Source organism: Octopus bimaculoides, chromosome 2 (assembly GCF_046866305.1).
Source record: "Octopus bimaculoides isolate indiv1 chromosome 2, ASM4686630v1, whole genome shotgun sequence".
NCBI classification, from domain to species: domain Eukaryota; kingdom Metazoa; phylum Mollusca; class Cephalopoda; order Octopoda; family Octopodidae; genus Octopus; species Octopus bimaculoides.
The window spans coordinates 88627347-88648896 of NC_142929.1; the positions used below are offsets into that span (position 1 = coordinate 88627347).

General features: G+C 36.5%; 1 protein-coding gene across 14 annotated transcripts in view; it reads right to left on the minus strand.

Moving 5' to 3' along the window:
- The window catches only part of LOC106875748 (protein FAM219A-like), a 103868-nt gene that overhangs the window by 52353 nt on the left and 29965 nt on the right, over positions 1-21550 (minus strand). For all 14 annotated transcript variants that reach the window (XR_016240666.1, XR_016240664.1, XR_016240661.1 and 11 more), the window contains 2 exons: positions 5904-5979; positions 67-148 (listed from right to left, as the gene is read on the minus strand). Coding sequence is in view for 5 of the 14 variants with exons in the window: in XM_089347143.1 (XP_089203269.1) it covers positions 67-148; positions 5904-5979 (158 nt within the window). In the remaining 9 variants the exon portion in view is untranslated. The remainder of the gene's footprint in view (positions 1-66; positions 149-5903; positions 5980-21550) is intronic.

The following is a 21550-nucleotide window of genomic DNA, read 5'->3' on the forward strand; positions in this document are numbered from 1 at the left end:
TGATTTTTATTTTATGTAAACCAAATTGTTAAAATATGAGTAAATTGCTAAATAAAACTATCTTACCTATTTCGGGCTAAGAAAGATCTTTTGGGTTGTTGGTCAATTGCCAAATTTTGTGTTTTTCGTGATGCATCTCTTTGCCTTTCTACAAAACAATGGAGAACAAAGAATGGAAAGGTAAAAGTGATTTACAAAGAAAAAACAAAGAAAAATGAATGAGAAATTGGGAAGAATTTTTGAAGTAGGCGAGATGCAAAATAAAGATAATCTAAAAGGTTACAATTCCTTTTGGCAATCATTAAAAAGAAATTGAAAAATATCACAAACGTTTCTCTCTTCCCCACCCCCATCTTCTTTCCTTTTTCACTCTCCTAAACTTACCTACTCTCACCCTACCAAACCCTCTGTAACACTTCACTCATATTGGCCTCCCTGTAACTTTAGGATATGCCCCGACACACCTTCGCCACAATCTTCCCTCTCTCTCCTTTTTCTCAACTGGAGCAGCCCTTTATCTCTCCTACATCATGACACCTTCCCCTTGTCCGGCACAAAGCCACTTCCCTCAATACTACTTCCCCTTCCCCCTTAGTTGAAGGGGTCTTGTCTTGCAAGTTACTTGGTGACCTCACCAGTGCTGGTGTCACATATAAGGCATCCCAGTATACTTTGGCATTAGGAAGGGCATCCAGCCATAAAATCATGCCAAAGCAGATAATGGAGTTTGGTACAGTCCTCTGGCTTACCAGCTCTAGTCAAAATGTCTAACTCATACCAAGATATAAAACAGACATTAAGTGGTGATGATGATGACAATGATTCAAACAACAGACACATACACAGTTATACCATTGCTGTCTATTTTCACATTTCCTGCACCATATATAAGCACAGTGCAACTGTCAAGTTTACATTTATTTCGAAAAACAATAATCAACTACACATTATATTTTCCAGCACACAGTGTTTCAGTTCTTATGCATACCACAAATATATCTATGTAGTTACAGATCTCCACATGGAAATAAGCTTATTGCTCTTACATAAAATTCCTAATAAGAAAATTACTCTACGTACATTTGTTCTTGGGAAGTATTGCAAAAATACATATATATTTTGCAATTTTCTTTCTTTCTTTTTTTTTTTCTTTCAGAAACCAACCAGAAAAAAATTAACATGAAGTACCTGAAATACTGGCATTAATCAATAAACACACATTATTATAGTGACAATCACACAGAACTAATGTTTAATTACATCGTCAACTATGTTTATAAGACTGCTATTGTTATTAGCTAATTGTCAATTCAATTACAATTAAGCAAGTCTCTTGGGTGATAGAACTTGGCACTGACAATTTACTATTTCTTTTTTTTATCTTAGAAACTGATGATGGAAAAGAATTTAATTTTAATTACTTATATTGAACACATCCATTTCTGAAATTAATTTTAAAAAATAAATGCTATCTATTATAATATACTGAAAGGGTTGGAGTTAACCAGGTCAACAATCATTTTTTTTCCCTTACAGTTAATGTAAAAGTGAGAAATAGGTCAATAGCTTACAATGCTTGCTTCAATTCCTGTTATGGTTTGAAAAAGTCATTCCAATACTAACCATCTTACTCCCAAACGCTGGTTTTCATTACAACAGCTCATCCCACATTAAGCTCATGATGCACAGCCAATACACTTTCTCTTCAAATATTTCTACTTTTAATCATTTGCCTACATGGTAGTGGTTCTTAATCTTGTATAGCTCAGCATCCTCTTTTACTGAATGGCATTCTACAAATCTCCCCATGGCATATTTTGCAAATATAATTGTGGGGCCAAATAGTTGATTACATCAACCCCAGAGCTCAACTAGTACTTATTTATTTAACTCTGAAAGAATGAAAAACAAAGTTGGCCTTGGCAAAATTTGAACTAAAAATATAAAAAGCCAGGAGTGCTGCAAAGCATTGTCTGATGTGCTAATGATTCTGCCAGACCATCACCTTCAGTTTTACAAATAATAAAAAATTGTTTTAAACAGAAACTAATTTTGCAATGTGGTTTACAACCCATATTTTCTCAGTCTCACCCAACATGTATCATTTCTTAGATATTTGTACAGATTAGTACTTCCAATGTTAAATTTTTATGGAAATTTTTAAAGAAAGTGAGGACTTATATAATGAAATTATGTTGGACCTTAGCAAATCATCAATCAGGTTTTCTGCTCATGGGTAACACAACATGCATGATCCTGATAAAGATGTTTTTAAAAATGTGTTTTAAGTATTGACCCAACTTCAAATATTTTATTTCTATAAGAAAAAAAAAAGATCCCTCTAAATGTCCTTTGCATATCACAGTGTCCCTTGACAACACAAAACACTCCCAAGGGGGTACTACTGTTTAGATTAAGAACCCCTGTTCTGGGTGTGATCCATTCCACAGAGCTCAGTACTTACTGCCTTCAGAAAGAAAGAAAGGCAAAGTGGACCTGAGAATGCAATTGTTGTGTCAAAAGAAAAGGCTCTACACCTTCAATACCCAGTGGAGCTGCACTTGTTTGGATGAATAAGAACAATGGTGTTAACATTAAGATTTTAAAATTTCAGAGGATTGTGGAAAAAGAAAAAAAATTAGAGGAAGGAAGTAAAGAATTACATGAAGGGCTTAGTATAGAGTTTAAGAAGACAGAGACAGACAAAAGATATGACAAGGATATGCAGTGGATGGAAACTATGGCAAGGATATGCAGTGGATGGAAACTATGGCAAGGATATGTAATGCAAGGCTTTTGTCAACTCATGACAATTGTAGAGGACATATGTCCAAAATACCACACAGTGGGATCAAGCTTGGAACTACAGGATTGTGAAGCAAATTTAACCCACACAGTCATGCCTGTCTCTCTAATACATATTATAGAAAAAGAAAGAATTGGGAGGAAATGATTAGTTCAGATCTGACAATGTTCAGCTACACATTCAAGGACATAGTGACCCAAGACATATGGAAACAATGTTTGAGTTTCAATCTGTCCATACTAGTATGGAAAAGTGCTGCTAAAACAGTGACAGCGATGATGATGATACTGAATTAAGAGTTTCTGAATTCAGGTGATTAGTGTTGAGATTTCGTACAAATTTTAGACAAGAAGTTTGCAATGTCATACTGATTTGTTGAAAGCTTCATTAATGTATAACAGTTTTTAGTTTTCTGAAGTCAGAGATCAGTTCTATTGATTGGTATTTTATAATTCTTATTGACAGCCACAAGAGAAGTAGGGAAGAAAAGAGAGAAGAGGAAGATATATATATATATATATATATATTACTGATATGTTCCTTTACTTCAAAAATGTGCTGGGCAGTAATCAGTAGTGAGAAGTGTTTAATTTGAAAGACTGACTAAGCATTTTAGTTAGGAGAGAAGTTAATCTAGCTGTCTTTAATGCCAGGGTAGTAGATGTGACACCATGTGAGACGAGATTTGGCCTTGATCAGAGAGAAGGATTTGGTTGTTAAGAGAAACAGTTTTTCTTTCAGAGAGAAAGGTTGATTGTATGATGCTGCATAGAAGTGAAATGTGGGCCTTAAATGCAAAGGATTTGCAAAAGCTAGAGAGAAATGATCATGTTCTGTTTGATTTGTAATATTAGTGTATAAGAAAAGGCAGGAAGCTGGCAGAATTGTTAGCACACTGGGCAAATTGCTTTGTGGCATTTCGTCCATCTTCATGTTTAAACTCCATTGAGGTTGACTTTTATCCTTTCAGGGTCAATAAAATAAGTACCAGTTAAACACTGGGGTTGAAGTAATTAGCTTACTCTTTCCCTTGAACCTGCTGACCTTGTGCCAAAATTTGAAAGAAATAGTTTCATAGTTATGAGGGGGCAGAATTATTAGCATGCCAGAAACCAATATTAGTGTATATGAAAAGGTGGCGAGGTGATAGAATCATCAGCATGCCAGGCAAAATGCTTTGTGACATTTCATCCGTCTTCATGTTCTGAGTTCAAATTCTGCCAATATCAACCTTGCCCTTCATCTTTTCAGGGTTGATAAAATAAGTGCCAGCTGAGCATTGAGGTTGATGTAATCACCTAGCTCCCTCCCCGAAATTTCAGGTCATGTGCTTATAATAGAAAGGAATATTATAGTTTATGAATGATCAAGCACTAATGAACTGAGGGAAAATCTAGATATAAGAAGAATCTGATGTAGTGTGCAAGGGAAGACTGCATTGATGATATTTATGGCAGCTATCAACTGTATAAAGAAGTGTTGAGTGTTCAATGTGGATGGAGCCTGTGAGAGACACAAGACTGAGTGGTAAAAACTGATATAAAGAAGCTGAACATCGTGGAGGAAATGACAAAGGGAAATGGTGAGTAGTGACATATGGTACCAGATGAGACACATCTATCCATGCAAGTATGGTGAAATATATTATAAAACAGCGGAGGCTGGGATGGATAATATATATTTGAATATCTCACCCATTAAATTCCTGTTAAGTCTCCATTTGCTTCCCTCAGTCCCACTTCTTTTTATCATTCCCCCTCTCTTCTATTCTCTGTACAATGCCACCCATGTAATGAAGGGTAGCATTGATTTGTCTATATTCAATTTTACATCATCCATATTGCTACATCTCTCTCTCTCTTTCTCCCCTTCATAATACATTTATTATGAAGGATTTCATCAGATATGTTGGTATCAAAAACAGCCTTCCATCACCCTTCAGTACTGCGACCTCTCCCTCATGTTACTCACTATTAACACAATTTTCCATCTCAATAACTATTCATCACTCCCTCTCTCTCTCCCTCACCAACAAACATGTACATCACTACTTCTCTCCCATTACTCCCTACTGTTATTGTCTCTTCCATTATTTTCTCCTCTACTATGTGGTCACCTGAATCATTTTTACCCACCATACTCTCACTCACTACTTACAACCTAGTTTGTCTTCTGTCATTGCTCTTTTCTTTTCACCTCTTGGGACACATTGCTTTGAATGAACAGAAAAAACATAATAGTCTTGTCATGTAAAATTCAAGCTCACAAGTACTGATGCCATGGCAAAATGCAAACAATACACTCTGCAAAGTGACTGGCAACTGAGAGGTGACAATGTAGGGTTGGGGGTATGACAACCTACTTAGTATAAGTGACAGAGATACAATCCCCTATATAAATGCCTTGTGATGTGCAAATGAGATGGTGAGAGGTGTGTGTACAGATATGCATACATACATATTTATACACACACACACACACTGGACTACCACAAGTTTCATCTAGCAAATTTCAAGACACTTGCCCAATGTTCAAGCCTGTGAGTGAAATTGAACCTGCAACCATAAAGTTATGAATCAAATTTCTTAATAACACACACCCATGCCAGAGTTTCCATCTATCAAATCCACTCACAAGACTTTTGTTGGCCCTAGGCTATAGAAAACATTTGCCCACGGTGCCACACAGTGGGATTGAACCTGGAACCATGTGGTTGGGAAGCAAGCTTCTTACCACACAGCCACACCAGTTTGTTTACATTCCTGTAAATTAGCAGTTCAGAAAAAGATATTCATAGAATCAGTATCAGGTTTAACAAACTACTGGGTTTGATTCATTCAGCTAAAAATTCTTCAAAGTGGAGCCCCAGCACAGCTACAGTCTAATGACTAAACAAGTAAAAGCTAGAAGGAAAGATATACAAGATTTGGACCTCCGTTGGAAAGTAGAAATTAAATTAGTAATAATGATTGACATATTTCTATTTCCAAATGGACCATTCAAATATACATAGCAAATAAATGAACTAATCAAATTTCATCACTGAACAATCAAAAGGAAAATGTTATAATTATTCATGATATAACTGGCTACATACCAATCTTTTTCTGCAATTCTGATGCTTTCTTTAAGGCTTTTATATGTGCACCATTCTTTGCATGATTAGAATTCTCCTGAAATAATGATACAAAAGATATTTTTTTAATGTAAACCTTAAAAGACGGTCAAAGTGATTTTGGACATAGTTCTATCAAATAGCACAACTACACAAATACAGAACTGAAAAACCAATAAATAAAATAAAAACAAAATGCATGAAGAAATAAGATAAATGATTAGTAATACAAAAATGTTAGTTTTGTTTTCATATAATTCTATTGTATCTGAATAGTTTTTCAAATATTTACATTATTTTACAATATGCAGCTTTCCATATTTCACTTTGTGCTTATCCACTGATGAACAGGCACAAATATGATCGAATATTTAGTTTGACACTCAGAGAATGAGTTCACTGTTGTGATATTTTGGAAAATGTCCTTCAAAATACAGTAGGAGAAAGAGAGGAGAAAAGATGAAGAAAAAATAAATAAATGAGCAATCCAGATGAAAATGTCAATGCAGAATTAGTCTACATGGCAGTATTGAATATACATTTTAAACCCTACTTTAAATTTAGCTTTCCTATTGTTGTCTAGATTATGCAGAGCTATAATCAAAAGCACTTTAGCTCTTACTATCCCATCTTTACTCTAGGCATAGTGTATCTAGTACTATATTATCCATTGTAACCTTCTGAAAGTTGCTAGAGTGTAATCCAAAAGAGGTTTAACTGTTATTTCTAGAAGGTCAAGTGACCATGTATAGACATCCCAAAATTATAGCACAATCTGAAATAGAGATAACACATTTGGAAAACTGAATGTCTATTATTTGAATTAAGTTGGGTCACATATATATCATCATCATCGTCGTCATTTAATGTCCACTTTCCATGCTGGCGTTGGTTGGATGGTTTGACTGATCTGGCAAAGTTCCTACAGCTGGATGCCCTTCCTAACACTAACCCCTCTGAGAGTGTAGTGGGTGCTTTTACGTGCCACTGGTATGATGGCCAGCAGTCAGGTGGTACTGGCAACGACCACGCTCAAGGAGTTTTTTACATGTCACCTGCATGGGAGCCAGTCCAGTGGTACTGGCAACGATCACGTTCGAATGTTGTGTTTCACTTACCACTAGCACATGTGCCAGTAAGGCGACATTGGTTTCAATCATGCTTGAATAGTGCTTTTAACGTTCCACTAGCACAAGTGCCAATCAGGCAGTACTGTCATCGGCCATGTCAGTGATTTTGATTTCACTTGCCTGAACAGGTCGTCACAAGCAAAGTTTATTGTCCAATGAATGAAGAGTACTCATAAGTGGGCTGGTCATACACCATTGGCATAGGCCATGGGTTATGGTCTCACTTGGCTAGTCAGGTCTTCTCAAGCACAGCATATCTCCAAAGGTCTCGGTCACTAGTCATTGCCTCAGTGAGGCCCAATGTTTGAAGGTCGTGCTTCACCACCTCATCCCAGGTCTTCCTGGGTCTACCTCTTCCACAGGTTCCCTCAACTGCTAGGGTGTGACACTTTTCCACACAGCTGTCCTCACCCATTCGTACCACATGACCATACCAGTGCAATCGTCTCTCTTGCACACCACATCTGATGCTTCTTAAGTCCAACTTTTTTCTCAGGGCGCTTACACTCTGTCATGTATGCACATTGACATTACACTTCCAGCAGAGCATACTGGCTTCATTCCTTGCAAGCTTACGCATGTCCTCAGCAGTTGTGGCCCGTTTCACTGCCATGTAGCATGGCTGTTCATGCAATGCATCATTCAGCCTACCTTTTACTCTGAGTGAGAGGCCCTTTGTCACCAGCAGAGGTAGGAGCTCTCTGAACTTTGCCCAAGCTATTCTTAATCTAGTAGCTACACTTTCAGAGCATCCACCCCCACTACTGACTTGGTCACTTAGGTAATGGAAGCTATCAACTACTTGTAGTTTTTCTCCCTGGAAATGTGATAGAAGCTGTTCTCTTTTCAGTGTTTATTGCTCCTGAGCATTTTCCACACAAAAACTATCTTCCCAGTTCGCCTTCCTTTGATATTGCTGCACCTCTTATGTGTCCATAGCTTACACTAGGTGTGCTTTTCTTTTTTATCAGATTGTTTATATACACACATATCAGGAATAAAACAGCCTGTGGTGTAGATTCGATAAAATAAATTAATGCTGCATAAGAATATTTTGCCTGCTGATTATAACCCATTTTCTTGCATACATCATGTATATGCATTGCAATATGTTAATTTTCCTTGTACCCTTATTGCCAACTTATGCCACCAGATTTATTTTAGATCATAGTCCTCAACCACTGGGCTATGGACCATTTGGTATTGGGCCACACAGAAAGAAATTTTAAAATGTTATTTTTGCTTTATTGACTATCACAGTCTGCATTTTTTTTTCCCTAGAAAAATTGTCTGTGGTGCACCACAGACTAGTTTCATGCAAGACAATATAAGGACCATTGTTTTAGATAATGATTGATGTATACACACAGAGTGGTATCACTTAGTAGTTGAGAATTTCACTTCTAAAACATGGTTCTGGGTTCAGATTTCTACAGCTGGATGCCCTTCTATTGCCAACCATTTTACAGAGTGTACTGGATGCTTTTTACATGGCAGCAGCACCCACATCATTGCTTTTTTTATGTGGCACCTTGGTTTTTGGATCCCAATTCTGCTGTGGTGGGCAGGTCTTCTTGATTACAGTAATGCATCACATATCTCAGTCCTCTGCCACCTGCTTTGTAAGGCTCAGCATTTTGAGATCAGCCTTCAATACTTTGTTCCACTCTTCCTGGGACTCCCTCTTCCACAACTTCCCTCCAAACATATACACACACACACACTGGGATTCTTTTAGTTTCTGTCTACCAAATCCACTTACCATTACTATAGCCCACAGATATAGTAAAAGACACTTGCTCAAAGTGTTCTGCAGTGGGAATGAGCCCCAAAACACAGGATTGGAAAACAAACTTTACACATCCATGCCTACAAAAGTTCATATATGAACTTACTAAGTTGTAAACACCAATTTAATCATAAAGGAAAATGAAAGTAAAACTCAAAAGATAATTGCAGTTGAGGGGATAAAACAAGTACCAGTAATACACTGGAGTAGACTACATCTTCCTGGTACAAAAGCTGGTTTTAAGTAAGAAATATTCTTTTACTTGTTTCAGTCATTTGACTTAGGCCATGCTGCAGCACCACCTTTAGTCGAGCAAATTGCCCCCAGGACATTCTTTGTAAGTCTAGTGCTTATTCTATCGATCACTTTTGCCGAAACGCTAAGTTACGAGGACGTAAACACACCAGCATCGGTTGTCAAGCGATGTTGGGGGGGACAAACACAGACACACAAACATATACACACACACACACACATACATACATACATACATACATACATACATATATATATATATATATATATATATATATATATATATATATATACATATATACGATGGGCTTCTTTCAGTTTCCGTCTACCAAATCCACTCACAAGGCTTTGGTCGGCCTAAGGCTATAGTAGAAGACACTTGCCCAAGGTGCCATGCAGTGAGACTGAACCCGGAATCATGTGGTTGGTAACTACTTAGCACACAGCCACTCCTATTATATATTATAAAACTGTATTTATGCATTGTGTGGGTGTTTAAAAACTGTATAACAGGAAGGAAAAAAGAGAGAAATGGAGAGAGAGAGAGAGAGAGAGAGAGAGAGAGAGAGAGAAAGAGAGCAAATGGTGCTATCATAAATTTAATGAGATGACGTTCAGTCAGATGACAATATGAAATGACAAGGGGCATATCACATGACCAACAAACAACAGACGAAAACGCTATTTTGTTCTTATGCCAACTAGCTGTCATATGCAGCCTGTGTGGTTCTAATGACAATGAACAGAGAGAGAGAGAGAGAATCAAGGAATACTGATCTGAAAGGCTGAATAAATGGAGTGGATTTTCCAAGCTCAATGCAGGAATTGAACTAACCACTACAAATATCTAGATTAGATTATACATACAATAGACATATATACATATATATATATATAGGAAAATGAAAAATAATAATAAGGCAGAATGCTGAACTGGAAGCATATTTTAATAAAGATTTCTAACCGGCTTTCACTGCATGGCAAATTATCAAGAAGAGGGAGAATGAAAATGCTTTTTATAAAGAAGTAAAAAATGAAAAAAGTAATATATAAAAAAATAAATATACCAATACATTATATTGTCTTTGAGCTTTTAAAGTTCAATGGTAATCCAGTTAGATAATGGTTGGAAAAATAAGGATGCAGGAAAATTGAGTTATGTTAGGTTTAAGAAAAAGAGAAAAGGAGCTAAAAGTTTATGTGTTAAGCAGGAAGAGTGGTGTCAAAACAGGAAGTGTGTGTAAGGGGAGACAAATCTTTTTAGTTGGAGTTATGAACTCTTTGTCTCCCCTTACACACACTTCCTGTTTTGACACCACACTTCCTGCTTAACACAAACTTTTAGCTCCTTTTCTCTTTTTCTTAAACCTAACACAACTCAATTTTCCTGCATCCTTATTTTTCCAACCATTATCTAACTGGATTACCATTGAACTTTAAAAGCTCAAAGACAATATAATGTATTGGTATATTTATTTTTTTATATATTATTTTTTTTATATATTATTTTTTTCATTTTTTACTTCTTTGTAAAAAGCATTTTCATTCTCCCTCTTCTTGATAATTTACCATGCAATGAAAGCCGGTTAGAAATCTTTATTAAAATATGCTTCCAGTTTAGCATTCTGCCTTATTATTATTTTTCATCTTCCTATTATTTCTCCACGTGCGGTTAACACAACCCCACTATTTACTGACTTATATATATATGTGTGTGTGTGTGTGTGTGTGCGTATCAGGTCATCCTATAAGTTCTGTCCGATTTTACCTTTTTAAAAATTGAATGAAATTTAATAGTATTTTAGAATGTCTAATGGAATTAAAAATTATTTTTATGCATTTGTGTACATTTAAACTAATTGAATATTATTTTACAGAATAATAGAATTAAAATTTCTTTGATTAAAACCCTTTCTAACATGGAAGTATCCAAGGAGCATTTGAAGCACATAATGCTTTACGAGTACAAAAAAGGAAACTCTGTAGCCAAAGCGACTCGAAACATACACTCAGTTTATGGGAAAGAATGCTTGAATGAAAGAACTTGCAGAAGATGGTTTGCAAAATTCAGAAGTGGAGATTTCATCCATGAAGATGAAGATCAAACAGGACGTCCAGTTGAGTTTGATAAGTTCCTTGAGGCATTACTTGAAGAAAATCCTGCATTATCAGTTGAAGGATTGGCAATAAACAACTTGGAAAATGGGTGCCTCATGAATTATCTAAAAGCAACTGCAAATCCCGAGTTGACATCTGCTCTTCTCTCCATTCTTGTGAACTCATTTTACCCTTTTTGGATAGACTTGTGACTGGTGAAGAAAAATGGATCTTCTATTGAAATGTTAAATGTCGTAAACAGTGGCTTGGTAAAAGGGAAAAAGCTCAACCACAACCGAGAAGGGAACTTCATGGGAAAAAAGTTCTTCTCTTTATCTGGTGGGATTGCAAAGGACTAATTCACTTTGAATTGTTACTACCTAATGCAACAATCAATGCTCAAGTCAGCAATTAGAGTGTTTGAACCAAGGTTTAAAGAAAAAAAGACCCGCTTTAGTGTATCAAAAAGGAGTGATGTTTCATCAGGACAATGCGCAAACCCACACTGCAAAGATCACATCACAGAAGATCGAAGAGCTTAGTTGGGAAAAAATTCCTCATCCACCTTATTCTCCGAACCTTGCACCTTCAGACTACCATTTGTTTCATAGTTTACAGAATCATTTGGGGGACATAACTTTCGCAAACCAGGAGGAGGTCAAAACTGACATTTCAGAGTTCTTCGCTTTGAAACTGAAAGAGTTTTACATTGATGGGATTAAAAAGCTTGTAAACAGATGGAAGGAAGTCATAGATAATCAGGGAAAGTACATTGATGATTAAATTTCAATTAAATATAACATTTGATCACTTGTTTTCTTTATTCAAAATTCGGACAGAACTTATGGGATGACCGGATATATATATATATATATATCTATATATAAACAAATAGTAAATGAGTATATGCATATATACGTACAGGTATGTGCATACCGACATCCACCTGTATGTATAGGTGCATATCTGGGTACAGGACATTGCAAACAAACGTAGACGAGAACACACGAGCCACATAGAGAACATTCTCCTTCATCAGCCACCCACGTTTTAACACCGGCATTTCGACGAGCTTGGGCAGGACGCATCGCTAAAACGGCTCGTCCCATGGATCACAGATTAAATTTGTATACGCAAATTAAATCTAGCCATGGAGGAATGTAGTGGCGGACAAAAAACAAGACAGGAAAACAAACAGAAAAGGCTTTACGGCCAGACGAGAAAAATTATGTGTATGAACGCGATGAGGCACGGACCCGAGAGGGACAAAGTGGTGCGTGCGTTGCTTGGCGAAAGCCAAGGAAGGAAAGGATTATTGACCGGAAGCATGTGACCAAGCCGGTGTAAAGGGAAGAGAGAGAGAGTGGTAGAGGGAGAAACAGAGGGAGGAAGTAGAAGAATAGGTGAGCAACGAGAGGAAAAGAGAAAGAGAGGAAATACGAGGGGGAAAAAGAGATACGTAGTAGTAACAGAGGAAGAACGAGAGGGGTAAAGCGAGATACGTAGTAGTACAGAGGAAGAACGAGGGGGGGGGAAGGAAAGGGAAAGAGAAAGAGATAGAGTAGCGTCGGAGGATATGAGTTTACGAAAACTACTTACATTTTGGAAGACGCTGCGTTCAATCATGTAAAAACAAATAGTAAATGAGTATATGCATATATACGTACAGGTATGTGCATACCGACATCCACCTGTATATATATATATATATAATGGTAGGGCAGTGGAATAGTGAAAACTGAGTACCACATCAAATACTTTACAGTTGAAGTTTGAATACAGCTGGGGGTGATTTTTGCCTTTAGTCTTGCCTTGGTTAATAAAATAAATCTCAGGTATGGCGCTGGCTTTCTTACAATATGGTTTCCAATCTTTATCTCACAACATGGGACCCTAGGCAAATGTCTTCTACAGTAACCTCAGGCTGACTAATGTCTTGGTGTAGAACAGGCAGATGGAAACAGTTTAGTAGCCTAATATATGTGTGTGTGTGTGTGTGTGTGTATTCCATGTCCTCACAGAAAACACATTGAACAAAAAAATGGTGATATTTGTTGACATCCCCTTTCATAGGTAAATGGCATTAAAAAAAATCCATTTACCTGAAATACAATTAAGAGGGACTGGACTGGAAGAGCATTGGCTGTAGAACATTGCGACAATACCTCAATGCACACTCAGCCAACCCATGCTAGCATGAAGGAAAAAAAAATGTAAACAAACACATCTCCCTTACAAATCCACAGCTTTGTGTCAATCAATATTTATGTATGCTACTGTAGCTAGAAGATTCTGGAGAAAACACATCCATAAACTGTGTATTGTTTCTGACAAATAATATTTAGATAGCATATAAATTGGGATATTCATAGAATAATAGTTTGACATTATTTTTTAACACAGATAACAATAGATAATAAAGTCACTTAAAATCCAGATGTTGAATTTTAATGTCAGCATTAACACAATTTAGTGTTGGTTGGTGTAACTGCAATTCATCATTTCATCATTTCCAAATCTCAGTTTTTCTTCACTGACATTGTCAAAATCCTTTCGAAAGATAAGAATGTCACTAATTTCTTTACTTCCATCCATTCATGACTTCCAGATTTTGGCACAAGGCTAGCAATTCTGAGGGAAGGGTAAGTCGATTACATTGACCCTGATGCTCAACTAGTTGTGTAACAATTTGACTATCTGTTGTACTAATACAGGAAATCACTATTCTATACTTGTCAGTGAAAAAATTCAGAACATCATACAATCTCAGCGTGTTGACATGATTTTGCATAAAATTCCTTTGTTTTGAGATCAAATCTTGCTAAAGGTATTTTTTATACTATAATGGACCAATAAAAAGAATACTAGGCTGATTTGATTTCCAGTTCTTTATTCTTTCTTTTACTCGGTTCAGCTATTTGACTGTGGCCATGCTGGAGCACTGCCTTTAGTCAAACAAATTAACCCCAGGACTTATTCTTTGTAACATTATATTCAAGCCAGGTGGTATTAGCTTTGAGTCTCTACATCTACACAGGAAAGTTAGATGGTTTGAAAGACGAGCTGGAGTTTCTCTATGTCTCCATTGAAGTCTAATGTTGGCTCCGTACCAATTAGATAATACAATACTTTATTTAAGAGATGAGGAATTATTTACATTTGACAGATATTTGTCCTCATCTTGTTTGTTGTTAACACAATGTTTCGGTTGATATACCCTCCAGCCTTCATCAAGTGTCTTGGGGAAATTTTGAACCTGGGTTCACATTCCTACGGTATTTTTCCATATTATTATTATTATTATTCCAGTCACTACCTGGAATCGAACTCGGAATCTTGAGGTTAGTAGCCCATGTTCTTAACCACTACGCCATATGCCCGTGGGCAATTATGGAGTGAATTTTAGGGCTTATAAATCTAATATTTTCCTATTCTTCCTTAATACCAGTTCCCATATGCTACTCATATCTGCACTTGGTCTGCTTAGGGGGTTGCTGTGGCCTAACATCTGTGCTGCTTCGTTTAGTTTTCATATTTTCAAGTGGAGTTCTCTATCCGTGAGAGGATCTATTACAACCGTTGGAAAAAACGGTCAACGAAATAACGAAATCAAAGAAAGATTATCTTCATTACTTAGGAAAATAACCAGAGATGATGATACAAAGAGAATCCAAGATCTAGAAAAGTCGTACATGAAAGAATTTGAAATAGTGAAGACATGCCAGATTAAGAATTTATGAAACTCAAAGGTCAGAGAATGAAGACTGAAGTTCATCACTTCAGCCTTCACATTAATTACTTCTTTCACAGGTGGTGTGAAAGCAGTAATTAATGTAAGTAGCCAACATCTAGAAAACTTTGAAGAAGCATTACTAAACAAAGGTTTCAACTTTGCGACAACCATCAAGCACATTCCATACTTGGACATAATAGCCCCTATTGAAGGGATAGCCATAAAGATACCAAAAGCTCAGGGAGATGAACTAAGATGGAAAGTGAGACAGGTATTAGAAAAAGCAAAACTTCCCAAACCAAACATCACTAAGGAAGAAAAGTTCTCTATCAAAAGATTACAGAGTGACAATTCCATCATAATACTTCCAGCAGACAAGGGAAATGCTACAGTGGTGATGAACAAGTCTGACTACTCTGAAAAAATTGGCAAGTCTTATAAGTGATGGTAGCTACAGCAAAGAAAAGAAAGACCCAACTCTGAAAACAGACAGGAAGTTGTCACAGATCTTGATCAAGAACAAAGATCACGTTACACCAATGAAGTACAGACAACTAACTCAGCACCACAGTAAACTACCACACATGTACGGTCTCACAAGGCTGGTATTCCATTAAGACCTATAGTGAACTGTGGAGGTTCAGCATGTCATCCACTGAGCTGCTTCCTTGTGGATATAATCAGTCCATTAGCAGGAAAGTCAACATCATATGTGAAGAATTCCACCCACTTCACAGAATTGATTAAAGATACTCCCATTGAATCCAACAAGATGGTGAGTCTAGATGTGATAAGTCTGTTCACCAAAGTCCCACCTGGTGAAGCAATATCAGTGATTCAAGACAAACTAGTGACAGACACCCATCTAAAAGAACGCATTAGTATACCAATAACAAACCTGATGGAAATGTTGGCCTTCTGTGTAAAATCAACCTACTTCAGTATGGACACTGATATATATCGACAAGAAGTTTAGCTATGGGTTCGCCATTATCACCGATAATAGCCAATATATACATGGAATACTTCGAGAATTTGGCTTTAGGATCAAAACCACTAAAACCAACCCTATGACTGCGATATGTTAATGAACCTTTATACTCTGGCCCCACCAGGAAGATGTCTAAGTGCTGTTAGATCATGTGAACTCAATAAAGTCATCCATACAATTCACAATGGAAAAGGAAAAAGACAATCAGCTAGCATTCCTGGATGTATTAATAACACGCACCAAGTATGGATTCAGGACATCCGTATACCGCAAGCCAACCTTCACTGGACGATACTTCAACTTCAATTCTCACCACCCATACAACGTAAAGAGAGGGATTACTCAGTGCTTAAAACATCGAGCAAAGAATATAAGTAGCGATCATGATAGCCACCACAAAGAAATGATCAAGCTCAGTAACAATCTATTAAGTAATAACTACCCCAAAGAACATACTATCCACTCCAATTATGAAGAAAAGAGAGGGTGAAACCAATAAACTGTCCACAGTCTGTCTACTCTATGTGAAAGGCTTCTCCAAAAAGATACAAAAGATATGTGGCCCATATGACATCAGGACAGTATTCAAGAGTAACACAACACTTCACAAATATCTCCTTCGAGTAAAACCACCAATAGAAGAGAATATGACCAAAGACTGCGTGTACTCCATCCCATGCAGTTGTGATAGATTATACAAAGGCGAAACATGCCACTCCCCTCAAAATAAGAGTAGACAAACATCGCAAAGCTGTGACATGAGGAGATATTGATAAATCGGGTTTAGCTGATCATGTATGGAAAAATGGAGACCCCCCCCCCCCCTGTGGGATGAAGTTAAAATAATAGACAGAGAACACCACTGGAAAATACGAAAACTAAAAGAAGCAGCACATATGTAAGGACACAACAACCTCCTAAGCAGACCGAGTGCAGATATGAGTAGCATATGGGTACCAGTATTAAGGAAGGATAGGAAAATAGATTTATAAGCCCTAACATTCACTCCATAATTGCCCATGGGCATATGGCATAGTGGTTAAGAGTGCGGGCCACTAACCCCAAGATTCCGAGTTCGATTCCAGGCAGTGACCTGAATAATAATAATAATAACATCGAAAAATACCTTAGGAAAGAGAACCCAGGTTCAAAATTTCCCCAAGACACCTGATGAAGGCTGGAGAGTACATCAGCCGAAACATTGTGTTAACAACAAACAAGATGAGGACAAATATCCATCAAGTGTAAATAATGTACATAATTCCTCATCTCTTAAATATAGAACTTATTCTTTGTAAGCCTAGTATTTATTCTATCAGTCACTTTTGCCAAACTGCTAAGTTACGGGGATGTAAACATACCAACATTGGTTGTCAAGTGATGATAGGGGACAAACACAGACACAAATATACACACATATTATATATATATATATATATATATATATACGACGAGCTTCTTTCAGTTTCCATCTACCAAATCCACTCACAATGCTTCGGTCTGCCCAAGGCTATAGCAGAAAATATTTGCCCAAAGTGCCATGCTGTGGAACTGAACCCGGAACCATGTGGTTGGGAAGCAAGTTCCTTACCACACACCCACTCCTGCACCTATGCTTGACATTTCAAGTAAAGTTTTTTCTAAAAGAGAGATCATTAGTTTTAATATGTAAAACTAATTTTGTTTATTATTCACAAAATACCAAAACAATAAAGAAAACTAGCCATGTCAAAAGAAACCTTTATTGGATAAGAAATCTTAGCATCATAATTAAAAAAATAATATATTCATAGGCATGGCTATGTGGGTAAGAAGCCCACTTCCCAACCACATGATTTCAGGCTCCCCCCCCCCCCACGTGACACCCTGGGCTACCACTAGAGAACCTTGTGAATAGATTTGGAACACAGAAACTGAAAGAAGTGTGTGTGTGTGTAAATAGGTTTGTCTTCTTGTCCTGACAGTGTCAGACAGCTACAAACAGGCACCACTGTGTGTGTGAGAGAGAGAGAGAGAGAGAGAGAGAGAGAGAGAGAGAGAGAGAGAGAGAGAGAGAGAGAGAGAGAGAGAGAGAGAGAGAGAGAGAGAGAGAGAGAGAGAGAAAGAGAGAGAGAGTTCCTGTCCTAACAGTGTCTGATAGCTACAAACAAGCACCACTGTCACACAAACAGTGTCATCTGCCACTAATATTTCATGAAAATATGTCCACTCATGGAGTACACGATCTTGCTTAGAAACAGATGAGAGCATCTGGCTGTAAAAATTCTGCCTCAACAAGCTCTGTCCAACCCATGCAAGCATGGAAAAATGGACATTAAAATGGTAATGATGCTCATTATACTAATGAAATATCAGGCTCTTTCTATTTTCTTCTCCATCACTTAACTAACTACATACTTTTGTTTTCTTTATAGAAGTAATTTGGTTGCAATTTCTTAGTTGTCTTGCAAAAAAAAAAAAAAAAAAAAAAAAGGAAAAAGATTTTTAATCAAAAAATAAAAAAAACAAACACCAAAAAGTCTAGCTGAATGAGAAAATTGCTTGCATTCTTTATATATACTTAAATGCAAAGGCTAAAATTAGTATGTAATATATAATTACTGGACCATAATTATAATTTGGTGGAAAACAATTCATGTCAATTGTCAGGCAACAATGACTGGGCTGGAAATTGGAGTTTTTAGATAGTAGGTCTTGTTTAACGTTAAGCTCAACCCTAACTAAATAGGCCTATCATCAAAAGCATTCTAGCCAGAAACATCCCGTCTTTCTAGGGGCCTCTAAGATATTATTCAATAAGCCCTTCCAATTTTCAACATGATAGGATGTGATTTAGAGGGAGATTCAGCTGCTATTTCTAGTAGATTAGCAGAGCTTCTTCATTGCCTTGTTGGTTATATTAAGAAACTCAATGTTATTGCATCTTCTATTTTAGTTTAATTATAGAATTATAAAATTGAAACAAAAAAGAAGAATGAAGGAGTGAATAGAGAAGGTAAGTGAGGGAGAAGGTGGACGAGTAGTAAGGAGAGTACTCAAATGTCATATGTGAGTGGGAGTGAACAAGTGGGTGTGAGAGAAAGAGAAGGTAATAGAGTGTGTGTGTGTGTGTGTGTGTGTGTGTGTGTGTGTGTGTGTGTGTCTGTGTGTGTGTGTGTGTGTGTGTGTGTGTGCATTTGAAACTGACTATAATTTTAGCAGCTTTTACATTTTTTTTTTTTAAATTATTGAATTGGATTTTACTTTCTGTTATTATATAAATATTAATCAGTAACTCAGTTTGATGGTCGTGCTTCCAGTATGCTTCACACACACATTCTCTGCAATGCATGATTTCAAACCTAGAGTGGCAGTGCTGTTGAGTTTCCATCATTATTACCTCAGTATGTTTGTTGTTGTTTAGCCCAGGTTGACATTAATCAAGCAGAGATATGATCAAAGCCATTCCGGTTGTATTTCCAGAGACAGTGAACATAGAAACATTTTTTTAAAAATGGTCGGCTTAGATTTGAAAGAGATTTGGCTGCTATTCTAGCAGGTCAAGCAATGACAGAGGTTGGACCATCAAGCTGATTGGTTGTATCTTTGGTTATGTATGGTATCTCAGTTTAACTGTCCAATGAGGCTTGGTCACTTGGTCACTTGCTCAGTGTGAAACTTCAACTGCCAAATCTCGATTTGTTCAAGTACTAGTTTTATTTTGATCAGAATTGATGTTGTCATGTACTTCCTGATATATCTGAGATTTAGGAATGTTTTACAATTGTTTTATTTTAGGCTTTTTTTGTAAAGAAAGCTGAAACATTTAAAAGGTGTGTGTATCAGATTAACAGATAAGTTTGTTCAGTTTCCTGTTTATTTTAATCCCTCCGAACATTATTTGAATTAACATAAACACTTTTATTGAAGTGCTTTATGTTCTTTTTTGTAGCTATATTCTTCCTGTGAAATATTGTTCGTTTTAAAAATTTGAAAAGATTTTACCTCTTTTCATACATATCATGGAGTGCCGAGTACAACAAATAAGAAATAAACAAACTAATCTGCTAACCCAATATATATATATATATATATATATATACACACACACACACACACACACAGAGGCATGGCTGTCTGGTAAGCTTGCTTCCCAACCACATGTTCCAGTTTCAGTCCCACTGCATAGCACCTTGAGCAAGTGTCTTCCACTATAGCCTCAGGCCGACCAAAGCCTTGTGAGCAGATCTGGTAAACAGGAACTGAAAGAAGCCCATCGTATGATGATTTGAAAACACAATGCCTAATAATCTAACAGTATATCTTTTCTAACCCTCTGATGGGATTTTGCCCAATACAATGATTTAATTATTGTAATTTTAATCTTTTAGGCTAAATTGAAAGAGCTGTAAAAGAATACGTTGGATTTTTGCAGATAATAAATTATATTAATGCTACATCTCCATTATATGGTTGGGGAATTTTCTTATGCAATAATGGCTGCTAATTCAAAGAGGTATCCAACTGACATACCAGTGAATTGGATGTTTAACACACTCCTTTGAAGGATTTCTTTTCCTCAGTTTGTTACTTTATGTGTATGTGTGTATCTTAGTATCTGTGTTTATCCCCATCACCATTGCTTGACAACTGGTGTTGGTGTGTTTATATCTCCATAACTTAGTGGTTCAGAAAAAGAGACCAATAGAATAAGTACCAGGCTTACAAAGAATAGTCCTAGGGTCGATCCTTTGACTAAAAGGTGCTGCTCCAGCATAGCCCCAGTCAAATGACTGAAACAAGAATATATATGCGAGAGAGAGACTATCAGTTTATATTGAATAAAAAGAAATCTGATAAATAAAAAAACATGATAGAAAACAATTAGATTTGAGTTAAGTTTTCAATACCTAATTACCCTGTGCTTTCAATGAGCTGATCTACATTTACAAGCACAAATATAATTTAATGCATATGTATGTACATTTTGACAGTAATTTACATAAAAAATATAATTAAAAAGGATAAAATATGATATATCGTTTAACATGAATTTACACACACACACACACACACACACACAGAGGGAAAAGCAATTCATTTTAACATTTTATATTGTAAGACGCAATGTTATACATAAATATAATGTAACATAAGGTAACTGTCGTAACTTAATATTTTCTTCCTATTTTTAGAAGGAAACTTTAATAAATCAAAGACCAGACCTAGGTTGAATTAGCAGCCATTATTGCAAAGAAATATTGCATAAGAAAATTTCCCAACCCAGATCTGGTAATGCTTCACAACTAATAATCCTAATACTATTACTAAAATTATCATCATTATTATTATTATTATTATTATATCAACAATGATGGCCAAGGTCAACTTTGCCTTTCATCCTTTCAAGATCAATAAATTAAGTACCAGTCAAGTTCTGGGGTTGATGTAATCGACTATCCCCCTCCCCACACATTCCAGACCTTGTGCCTTCAGGAGAAGGGATTATTATTACAACTACTATCATCAATTTTCACTAAAATTTATGTCATTGTGGTCAGCTCTTCCTTTGTTGATATATTTGAAAAGAATAAGGAAGTGTGATCATTGAGTAAAAACATGCAGCCATGCAGAAAGAAAAGAAAAAAGGTGTAA